This window comes from Carassius auratus, unplaced genomic scaffold (genome assembly GCF_003368295.1).
Source record: "Carassius auratus strain Wakin unplaced genomic scaffold, ASM336829v1 scaf_tig00216514, whole genome shotgun sequence".
Lineage (NCBI taxonomy): Eukaryota > Metazoa > Chordata > Actinopteri > Cypriniformes > Cyprinidae > Carassius > Carassius auratus.
In genome coordinates, this window is record NW_020528609.1 from 216,960 (window position 1) to 229,256 (window position 12,297).

At 39.9% G+C, this 12,297-nt stretch overlaps 1 protein-coding gene across 1 annotated transcript in view; it reads right to left on the minus strand.

Moving 5' to 3' along the window:
- The window catches only part of LOC113098318 (uncharacterized), a 55,812-nt gene extending 50,857 nt beyond the window's left edge, over window positions 1–4,955 (minus strand). Inside the window, exons 1-3 of the mRNA XM_026263347.1 lie at window positions 4,277–4,955; window positions 3,705–4,034; window positions 3,299–3,601 (exon numbers count right to left, since the gene is read on the minus strand). Coding sequence (XP_026119132.1) covers window positions 3,299–3,601; window positions 3,705–4,034; window positions 4,277–4,337 — 694 coding nt within the window. The 5' untranslated portion in view covers window positions 4,338–4,955. The remainder of the gene's footprint in view (window positions 1–3,298; window positions 3,602–3,704; window positions 4,035–4,276) is intronic.
- Between the last annotated feature and the right edge of the window lie 7,342 nt (window positions 4,956–12,297).

Below are 12,297 nucleotides of genomic sequence, written 5' to 3' on the forward strand. Positions count from 1 at the left end.
CAGGGATTGGATGATCTTTTTCCCAAGCTTGTTGTTTCTCTTTTAACATAGTTCTTTTTGCAGACACTAAAGTGGGGTTGGGAGGATCATCACAGTTTGTGGCAATATGCCCATCCTCGCCACAACTGAAACAGTACCATGGCCTTGGCTTTGATCTAACTGTTGTGGATGTGGCTTCTGAAGTCAGTTTTGATGTTGATGTCTTTTTATTAACAGGTTTCTCTTGTCGTTTCTCCTTTTCCTTTTTCTTTACAGATTTGTTTGTAGGTGACGTCTGTTGTTTGGAACTTGATAAAGCAGCAATTTGAGCCTGCAGTTCGACAATTTGTTTTTGAAGTCTTTTCATAGCTGGTTGTTCGGAAGAGAAAGACTGAGGCGGATCGTATGTATCTCCCATATATGCCTCATGCACTTGCACTGCAGCTTGAGCTTTTGGTTTTTGAAATCCCAGATGTTGCTTCATCCTGTTTGCTTTTGCAGTTTGTTTGTCCTCTTCTGTGCGTAAAAGGAGTAAAAACTCTGGAAAAGTGGGCGGATTCTTTTTGCGTTGCTCAAGCTGAAGGTTATTAATCAGCACATTGCTCCAGCAGCCCCTACAGAACTGCTTTAAGAGCTGCTTGTCTGAATCTTGAGGCAAAATGGTTTTCATTTTCACAATTCTATTCAAAAGGGTCTGCAATCTCTGGAGATAGTTTGAAGGTTTTTCGCCTGAGTTCTGGTTAACATTTAAAAACTGTGCAAAAAGTTCGTCACCATCTTCCACTGTAGCATAAGCGGAGTCAAGCAGATCAAGGAAAGCTTTTGGATTTGCTTGGTAACCAAGCGACTTGACAACCGAAACGGCAGGAGGAAGCAAACTATCAACAATGCGTCTTACTAGCTGTGCACTGGAAACAGTAGGATCAGCCAAGTGACATTCAATACTGTTCCTCCAAGTCTCATAATCGACTTCAAAGTTCGGGCAAGGAACCTTGCCGGAAAAAGGTCTAACTTTTACTGATGCGTGTATTTGCGAAGAGAGGTCAGAACTTTTGACGATGTGTTCAACCACTACACGCTGCACCTCAGGTGGAGTAAATTGTTCAGCAGTTTGCAAGAGGGAAGATACTGGCAATTGAATGGGCATAGCATTTGCCATAGGTCTGAAACGAGGGCTAAGGGGGTCAAGAGGACGTTGCTCATCATTGACTGAATCCATTTGAGTGTCATCAGGGGAAACGGAATCTGTGGCTGTTTCAGCAGGTGCCACGACTGTACCCTGAGGTCTGCCAGACTCATCTCGCTCTTTCAGTAATCCAGTAATTCGTGCTAACTCGTCATGTAGCAGATTTTCAAAAGATTTTCCACTTAGTTTTGCAATATTTTGGAGGTCAGACAGAAATGTTTTGGTAAGATCGGTACCTTTTTCACTTGAGTATACACTGGATAAAGCTTCAACGTGGAAGACAACATTGTCATCTGTATCACTGGTTCTATCAAGAGGTAAATCCTTCTCAAGTGTCTCCACAGCAGCACCAGATGCATATTCTACAAAGGCTTTACCATAGAACTCAGAGGTTTTGTCTAAAACCTTGACAATTCTGTTAACAGACCCAAATTGCTTTAAATCTTCATAAATCTCTTCGTCTAAATCAGTATTTGTCAGACCTGATACAATGACGGCATTGGGGACCTTAATACCTTCATTCTTAATCACATCCATTTTCGAAAAACAAAAAAAAAATATTTACACCTGGTTATTACTTACTCAAAGCTCCTGGCTGCTGGCTCGCCAAGTTTTACCGTGTAACCCACTTCTGAGGATGTACACCCTAGGTTCGTAGGAGCTGAGAAGTACAGTAATAACCAAGCAACACCAGTTTAACGTTTTGATATGTGTAACACTTTAGTTTAACAAATATAGCAAACACTTCACAACAATTGTGTACACAACACCTATGGGCCCAAAATAAATTTTGAATAAAATAAAATGTCCTTCTTGAAAATGTTCCTTGGAAGTCGTCCTTAGGAATTCCAGAGTTCAAGTCAGTAAAAAAAAAAAGAATAGTCAAAGTCTAGGGTAAATACTTCAAAAAAAGGAAAACCTTGTTGATGCCGGTTCGGTGAACTGACACAATCCTACCACAGCTTCCGGAATCCTGTGGTACAAGTTCACGGCTCATTGGGAAGGCTCGCCATCTATGGATCAATGGTTCACTTGATGTGATTCAAGGACTGGAGCTTCTGGATCTTCTGCTCCCCTCATAAAAAAAAACCTGACCTGTATATAGAACAGGTTCAGTCCAAAATCAATGATATCAACTGGTTCTTGAAGTGTTGTACAACATTATATCACTGTTCAGAAAATATCATAGCATAGTTCACATGAAGAAACAGTAGCTATTTTAACTATCAAAGTCAGAATATACCATTTTAACCTTATGTCATTACAATGAAATGTAATTATAGGAATACATTGCACTAATGAACTTTTTCTCTCTGCTTTTAATCCCTTTTCACATAGAATTTTTTAGATGTTGGATCAAAATAAATGAATTACAGTTTTAAATTCAAAAACATTTATATGAATTGCAGCATTTGCTGATTTAACCACTTTGAATAACTTAAAATGATATTTTACATTATCCTGTATGCAACTTTAACCTTTTGTCACATATATACCACAATGTAAAAATATTACAAAAGCATATTTTCGTAATACATGCCAATTTAGTTTACATCTCTCCTTAAACCATGAAATAAATGTCTTTTATCATGTTACATTCCTTCAAAACAACAGAAAATATTGAATAATCACTAATTGGAGCTAGCATGACCACCTCGTGGTTTTTTTCCACTCACACAATCATTGAACACTTTAGCTTACCAAGAGAGGATTTCCAATAGAAGCCAGGACAGATAAAAACGATTTCTGGATGGCTCTCGAACTTCTTTTCTTCACTTTTTCTTAACTCGTGGAAGAAACCATATCAGAGCTCCATCTGATTTTGGCGGTGTTATGCGAACGGAACTATTTTAGTTCGCTACTTCCGGGTTCCCACAAAGTAAAAAGTATTTTCAAAATAAAAGCCCCATTACTCATAACATAAAGTATGAGTAAATAATAATAATAATTAAATACAATTAACTGGTTAACCCGTTTTTTAGGTGGGTTACATTCAAATTAATCGAATGCGTTAACGCGCTAATTTTGACAGCACTAATTACAAACACAATAAAGTATGCTTTTTCTCCACAATATATCTGTGAATATGATATTCTATCAGAGGGCCTTCTGAAATTGAGTTAAGCTTCTCACCTGGACTCTTGTCAGTGTATGTGACTGAGGTCTTGACTTGATTGTTCTGAGTAACATTACATCTCCACTCTTTGTTGTGATCTTCATTCAGGAGTGTTGTAGTCAGAGAGATGATACAGGGATCTGATGAGGGTAATATCTGATATCTGGAGTCTGATATATTCAGATTAACACCAGCCGGATTCACCCAGAACAGCTGAATTTCCTCAGAACGGATCCATTCATCACAAGAGATGCGAGGATATGAATACAGCCGACAGGAGAGAGACACAGAGAGACCTGAACTGATCTGAGTCTGTGAGACTGAAACACAGAATGACACACACATCACACACTCTTCAATTATCAGGAGAGATTAAATCAAGAATTTGCCCTTTTTAAATTGACCACATAATCATTAAATTACCATGAAGAACAAGCAGATAAACACATGTGTCATTTGTTTGTTTTTGGTCTCTCTTGTCACCAGTCCACTGTTGGCAGATGTAAGATCCATAATCTTCTGTTGAGATGTTCCTGATGTTCAGAGAGCAGTTGGACCCAAGACTCAGTCTCTCATGTCTCTCTGTGTCTTTCTTCTTTTCCCCTAAACGAATCAGTTCCTCTGCTGCTGAATTACTGAGTCTGTTATAGAGCCATGTAGTTGATTTGCAGTCATGAAAAGCATTATTACAGGGCAGACTGACATCTTCACCAGAACTGATGAACACATAAGCATCATTCACTCCATTGGTTCCTGAAACACAAGAACGTTTGAGTGATCATTATGCTGTATATTAATAAATGAAGCTTCATAAACTAACCCCTGTGACAGCAGGTCATTCTCAGTATCAGATATCAGTGCATTCAGGAATAAAACAGTATTTCAGATGTGACTGAGATCAGAACAACGTCAGGAAGAATCAATAATGTTCAAACTAACTCAATACCAGCTCTAGTAAAACACTTGAACATATATTAATATAATAATGTGTTAACCTGTGAGAAGTGAAGAGAGAATTGCTAGTCCCAGCAGAAACAAATGACAGGTATCAGCCATTTCTCTTTCTCTCAGTCTTTCCAGATCCTCAGCAGCTTCTGCAGTTGAGATGTTGAGACTGACACAAAATTCGACCAGCTAAACCAAAGAAGTGGAAAGACTAAAATAGTTAATTTCCTTCAGTCTCACTTTCAAACCTCAACAGTGAGATCACAGCTCTGAAAGTAACACAGGAAAGATGTAATGTCACACTAGATGCAAGGCTTACTATCCAGAGCAAAGGTTCTGCAAAGAGTGTGAATATATGAAGTATATGATATATGTGAAAACAGGGCCACGTATACTTGCAAAAGAAGTGAAGCGTTGCAAAATAAAATTAAGTTTTGCAAATGTTGCCCCCTTGGACAATAACAACGACAGCTTTTCTTTTCTGGTAGATTTATTTGCCCCGGTTGTTTTTCTCTTTTGTTTTCTGTGACAGATTATGGGGCTGAAAGTTTTAATATGAACGAAACGTGTTAACTCTCCTTCTTCTTTCTCCTTCTTTACCCACTACTCTTTTCTTCTCACAGTGCCCCCAACAGTATACATCATTTCTGAGAAGTTCAACATTTATCCTCTAAATTATATTAGTAACAAATACCTACAATAAACACAGACATGAAACAAATCAAATAATTATTTGAGGTCCTTACACCCTCCCCACTAAAAAAAATAAAATGTTACAAAACATTTTTAATTTACTATCTCTGGGTATATACTGAAAATGTAAGTTTCAATTACAGTGTAATGTACATGCTTTCTCAGCTTAACAATATAGTTTACTTCCATACAACTGTGACATAATAACAATGATCTAAACTTTTAGATTAGTTGCATGTTGAGAGATGTCTTGTCTTTAGGCTCGCTGGTGGGCCTGCAATGACAAATGGACACAACTACCTACACCTCCACAATGTATTAACACATTTCAAATGTGATTAATTAATGCATTAATCTCTTAGTGTTTCATCCAGCCTATCAACCTATAACCTATGCTTTAGAGCATTATTACGGTTGTAAACTTACAAAACCCTTAACTGTTTTTAAGTCACTTAACAAAATTATTACTTTGAACATTAATTTTTTTCAACTCTCACTAGTGTTACTTAGTATCAAGGATACAGATTCAGGTTCATCAGATTCATCGATGCTAAGCTGGGGTTGTACACAGCAGGTTCTCACGTCAGTATTTCCACCACAAACACTCCAGTTCACTGGTCGAAGCGTGGGCTCACCCAGGGTGTCATACGTGTACAGATTCCTAGGTTGCCTGGTTCTGGCAGAAGTTCTCCTGATAGGTTCCGATGCCAAATCAATATATTCATGCTCGGCTTCTCCAACAAATCTTTCCTCCAGCTCCTGCTCCCCTTGAAGATCTCCCAGCACTTCTTCATCTGACTTATCCGAGTCAGGTATGTTTACAGATTCATCAACGATTTCTTTAATGTCAGTTTCCTTTTCAGGTTTCCTGTTTCTCTCCCCTCTTCCAGGGTGAAATTCTGCTGCACATGGATCCAGATATGTTCCTGCTCTCTGCATTGGAACCCACAAGTCAACCTCCTCATCGTTGGAACTGTCGGTGCTTTCATGGTGAGTATTTCGTCGTGGTTGTGCTCCCTGTTTTGAACTGTTCCTCTGACATCCTTTTCTTTCCAGCCGAACATCAGGTGTCCTCTGCTCCTCAACCAGGTAAAGACAAGGCAATAGAAGGTTCCGGTGCAGCACTCTTTCCCTTCCAGTCACATCCAACGGTCCGACTACATACACCGGGCCATCTCCTCTCCTTTCTTTTACCACATACTTTGGCTTTTCCCAGAACGCTCGCAGTTTTCCTGGGCCACTTCTTTCCGAAAGGTTCCTCACCAACACATGATCCCCTGGCTCCAGGACAGAACTCCATGTAATTTATTTGCCCCCTTGCAGCAGCCTTCTTCATGTTCTTTTTCTCAATCTCGTATGCTTCTTGCATAGACCTTTTCCACTTTTCAGCGTAGTCGGTGTGAGACTGCGTGTTCTTTACTTGCTTTATGGGGAGCACCAGATCAATTCGAAGAACTGGCTCTTGACCAAAAAGGAGAAAGAATGGAGAAAATCCGGTTGACTCGTGCACAGTAGAATTATAGGCGTGGACAACTTTGTTCAGGTGTTCTGCCCAATTCGACTTCTCTGTTTCCTCTAGGGTCCTCAACATCCCCAACAATGTCCTATTAAACCTCTCTGCCAGGTTAGCTTGGGGGTGGTAGGGAGTTGTACGTGAATGCTTAATCCCACAGTAACTCTGTAGCTTTTGGAACAGGCTGTTCTCAAATTCCTTCCCCTGGTCATGGTGGATCTTTCCAGGATAACCAAAGCGCATGATGAAATCTTCAAAGATTTTCCAGGCTGCGGTCTTAAGCCTGAGCAAATTTTGAAAAATGGTCAATGACCATGAGGATATACTCTGCGCCTCCTCTGCTTCTCTCCAGGTGCAGGTAATCAATCGAAATCATCTCAAATGGAGCTGTTGTCTCAGTGCTCTGGATTGGAGTTCTGTTGATCAGGTTTGGTTTCTTTTGTCTTAGGCATCGCCACACTCTCGTGACATAATGCTCCATCTCTTCTCTCATTTTCGGCCAGAAGAGCCATGCAGGAGCTGCTGCCACCATGCGATCGGCACCTAGGTGGGGCATATCTTTATGTAAGTACTTGTATATCATCATTTTTAAGTTTTATGGAATAACTAACTGAGTTCTGGCGCCATTATTTTTCTTTGCAGGATACCTTCCTCATTAATCTGCAGGTGATGCCATTCTCGTAAGAGTCGTCTCACAGCTTCCGGTTCCCTCAATTTTTGTTTGTGTTTGAGATTGATTTGTTTCTGTTTCAGATCAAGTACTTGGCTGATGACTGGATCACTTCAGCTCCTCTGGTAAGACATCTATGTTGCAAGTGATTGCAGATATCCAGTCCACTTCTGCACATCGTTGTGCTTTTAGGACTTCCCCAATTGATCCCAGCACTTCTGGCTCACATTCCTGAGTACACGAAGAAATCTGCATCTCGATTTGCCGTTCCTGGTCTATATTTCAAAGTGAAACGGTAGCTTGCCAGCTCAGAAACCCACCGTTACCCCACTGCATTGAGCTTTGCCATTTTCATGACATATGACAATGGGTTATTATCACTGTTTGTACGTCTTTTGGACAGGGATGTTGTCTTTCAAACGAATGTCCATTGTAAAATCCTGAATACATCCAGTATCCCAGTCATCCTTAGCAAACACTCCACTATTCTCTCTCAACTGCTGTCTCACACACTCCTGTTGTTCCCCAGGTAAGTGACTGCGGTCCACTGGAGGGTCCCATCCTTCACTCTCCTGAACCCTGATCGGAGTCTCTGGAGTTGAGTCATTGTCACATTTTGATACCTGAAATTGGGATTCAGACGGAGGCAGGGGTTTCACTTCCAGCTGATGGATGGCATCCACTGTATGCAGCCACCCCAGGACAGTCCGTGCTGTACGTGTCACTTCTTCTTCCGTGGTATTTTCCACCATCACTGTAATGTTGACATTATCATTTTGAGGCATCTGTATAAGCTGTTTGTTTACCTTTACACCTGCCGGCCAGGATACTTCTGAATTGGGCTCCAGCATCACGTGTGTTCCAAGGGTAACCGTCCTATTCAGTTTGCCACAGCTGACGTTCACTTTCGCGCACCTTAGAACGGCTTTTGCTTTCCTAGGGCTAACTTCCAGAGATGAACTCAGTGTGTTCACAAGAAAACTCAAAGGAATCTGCTGGGCTGCGTTAGCTTGGACCAATTCCTCAATCACATTAAAGCTGATTATGGGTTTCTCCAATTCACTGGATGCAATGAGAATTGATTCCAGCAGGTGTATTCCCCCTCCTTCAGTTTCAGTGTTTCCAGACAGACAAATCTCCACTTGCATCCAACCTTCATATGGTATGCTCATCTCATTTGCCGCTGTCAGGTTGAGTTCTCCCTCCTCAAGTAGCTCTCTCACTGGTCTCACCTCTGTGTCAGGGAGATGTCTCTTCTTCCACTCCGAACCCACAATTGAAACCTGTGACCCTGTGTCCCAAAGCACTGATGTATTAACAACTCCAAGAGAACATTTCACCAAGCATTTGCGTCCCACCAAACTGGCTGTTTTCTCCTGTTTGTTCGACCATGGTGCTTCAGATAAGCAAGCTCTTGGTAAGCTTTCAATGATGTCTGATGTAATCTCAATCTTGCTTGACGTCACATTGGTTACAGTTAGTTTCCGATAACCCGCTGCCCAGTGCTCACTGCTGCCACACTTGTAGCAGTGTTCACATCTTCCCTCTGGGTTGGACTGCTCACATTGGGTACAGTGCCTGGTGCTTGCTCGAACAGGTTGAAATCGATTTTAAGTGAATCTCTGGTTACTGTTTCTGATTGTCTGAGGCCGTGATGTTTGAGCAAGGCTCGCTACTTGAGACGTAAGGCTCTGGATTGCTTCACAAATCACTTTGTCTCGTGCATCAAGCTTTTCCATCAGGTTGTTAGGCTTTGGAGCTTTCTCTTTTTTTATAATGACACCTTTATCTTGTTCAGCATGTGCCTGTTCCTCCTCCATCACCATGGCCACCTTGGCTATTTTTGGTCGAGTGGTTGAGAACTTTGCAAGCTTCAAGCTCCAGACTATATGACATGTTCATTTTCTCCAGAAGCACTTCATCTTCTACGCATGGGTTTTCCAATTAGGGTTTTATATCTGTGCGTATGCTGTCATCATGAAGGCCAGTCATAACTGTCTGCAGAAACTGATTCTGGATTAGTTCATAATTATATCTTAATCCTGTCTTCACTTTTTTAGATGCTGACAAAACCCTCTGTCTGAGATCCCTGGCTCGAACTAAGAACTGGATAGGCATTTCCTTGGGTTCTTGAACTGCACGTGTGAGTGAGTGATACAATTCTGTTGGATCCTTTTCTATAAAATGTGCCCTGAGAATTTGTTTAAGGACAGGCAATGTTAAGTCTGTTCTACTCTCCAGATAACTTCTCAAATTGACACCTGGGATGATGGCTTAAATGACTGCCTCAACAATTTCTCCCTCATCATAACCCCTTTTGCATGCCCTGTGAATCTGTCTGTCCAGGCTGGTACATTTTAATTTGTCTCTCTGACCAGGTTCACCAATTTGTCCAATTATTTTGAGTTCTTTTTGTACACTGGATGCACAATAAACTGGATGCCAACCGCCGTTAAACTGGAAAGAAGATGAATATGACAGCTTGCTGTGAGAGACAACGCCGAGAATATTTTTCCCCCCGAAATAATTATTTAAATTGAAGTGTATAAGTCATTTTAATACAGTGGTATTATTTTTGGAGTTAATAATTAATTAAGACTAAGTCGTAAAGTAAGCAACATATAAGCAAAAGGTCTAAAGACGTTATCCCCAGGTTTCACCTACATAATATAGCATATTTGTGATTTCGCTGTAAACATGTTTTATAAAGCATAACTGACAGGGGAGCTCCATTAAGTACACGACTCAATAGTGGATTTACATAAACCATATATACTTCTTGAAGACTATTACTAAATGTCTATTCATCATCTGACTGGATAATGTTTGATAAGTATTGTAGATGAGCACATCTAACAGACATGAAACATGTGTCTGAGTGATGTGTGTGTGATATTGTGTAGAATTCACTTTTGTCAACACTGCTATAGATGAGTGTAAGTCATGTAAACAAACAAATCTATGTAAAGTAACTAAACATAAGTTATCTATTTTTTTTGTCCATTTTGCAATATTGATAATTTAAGGAACATTTGTGTTGGATAAAAAGTGAGTTACATCAGTTATTAGCTCAAAATTTAAATGCAGTATATCAGAGATATATGACAGAGGAGACTGACTCTTGTCTGGATGTTACAGGGACAGATGAGACACACGTGTGTTTATCTGCTGCAGAGACACTGATGAAGGAATGCTAACATCAAAGGATTTGTGTGAGTACACTACAAAAATAAATGAAACATTTTAAATCGTAAGTTTTATTTAATTTTAATTAATGTAATTTTAAACAACCATTACACCTCCTTTCTTATTCTTGATTTCTGTGCATTTGCTGCAGATATTTTGTGGTGGAGCAGGACCTGCAAGGAAAAGAATAATGTAATGACGTTTTGTATTGTGTATGTGTATTTTTGTGGGACATGAAAATGTCTGTAGACTGGTGTGTGCACTGATGATGGAGAAGAGCACAGCATCATCCTGGAAATGATCGAGAGTCACAGATGAGACACTCCATCACTCCACCTGTCCTTTACTGTCTCATCAGGACCAGATGCTGCTGTGGTGTCTTCATCTTCAGTTCGAATACCAGGGAACACATGTTAGGTAAAAACTGTTAGTCTGAATGCACTGTAAGTCACTTTGGATAAATGTATAATTTATTTATAAATTTGAACCACTTCAGTGGTTAAGCCCACTACAAAAGTAATAAATCAATGCATGTACTTGTAAACTCTGTGTAAATGTTTTTCAGGTAGTCATGCTCATGGGGTGCAGGCACACGATTGTTTGGAGCAGACACAGCAGTCAGATTGTCCTGCACGTGTTCCCCTGCTCTAGCTTCAAGGTTGTGTGGTTCAGAGAGCCGTCATCAAGGTGTGGCAGAACGGAAAACTCCGTGGGCCACTTGTTTACTTTCACTTTTGATTTCACAAATCAATGACGTAACGGGAGGCGTGCATATTTTGTTTATTTTGTTTGTTCCTCTTACTCCTACGAACTGCTTATTCAGTGTGTTACTTATATGAACAAATTGGTATTTAAAATGCAAATGTGAATTACTGCTGAAAGCCCTGTTACCACGAACTGTGACATAATTGACATACTATGGGTTAAAAATATATGCTTGGAACAAAGAGAAAATAAGTGAAATTGAACAGTTGACTAATCTGAAATTGTTCAAATTTCCTATAATTCTGTTTTTCTTTTTTTGTTGTTTTATTGTGGCTGTGATTTTTATTTTCATTTTTTCCCTTTTATTGTTTGGTGGTAATAAAACCAGTGGTGACTTTCTTTGGCCGTGTGTGGAGTAAATATATTATTGGTAATTACAAGTTATGATTGTGGAAAAAGGACTGAATAATTTGGGTTTATTGAATGTAACAGGTGGTTATTTTAGGCTATCCTAGGTTTTTGTTTTGGCAGGCCTATACCTGTCTGGCGCCCGAACATGTTGATTTAAATTTATTTATCAAAGTTAACCGCAAATTGTTCTCTGGGGCCCACCACCGTTACAGAGTGGCGACCGAATAGGGACCTTGAACCCACAGATCAAGTGTGAATTATGACTTAAATGTGAAAAAAAAAATCAGCCTGTTTTTTTTTTTTTTTTGCAAACCCCTGAATTTGGGTGCTGATTGATTTTTGAATTTGAACATTTTTTTGAGAAGTTATTATTTTAAAGTTTTTGTTTCCTTTCTCACTTGAAACAATTGTGTGAGCTAATTGAAAGTGTGTATCTGTAAGAAATTAATAAATGCTAATATTGGTGGAACTGTTTATTTAACCTTTTTGTTTATTATTTTGCCCCTATTGAATATTGTGTATATAACCAGTGTGCGGTTTTCCACTTTGCCCTTGACTGTTAGCGCTTCAGCACAAACCCTCCCCGGGGAATCTCCCAGTGCAGACCGTATGCAGCTTTGCTCATCACCTGAATCTTTTTCTCCATCTTCTGTGGGACAGCAGGATTTGCAGGATTTGCCTTGTGAACTTCCTACACCTGGCAGAGGAATTCAACATCTTACTCAACAAGTTAAAGGAGATTTGGACTCCTTAAAAGAGGCTAGCCTTAAACAGGAAAGTGCAATGACTCAGCTTACCAGGGAGGTAAAGAACAAGTCATCTCAATATGCAGCACACATTTCAAATATGGTAATTAAGATGGAGGGCAACCAGCAAAAATTACTCCAGTGCAT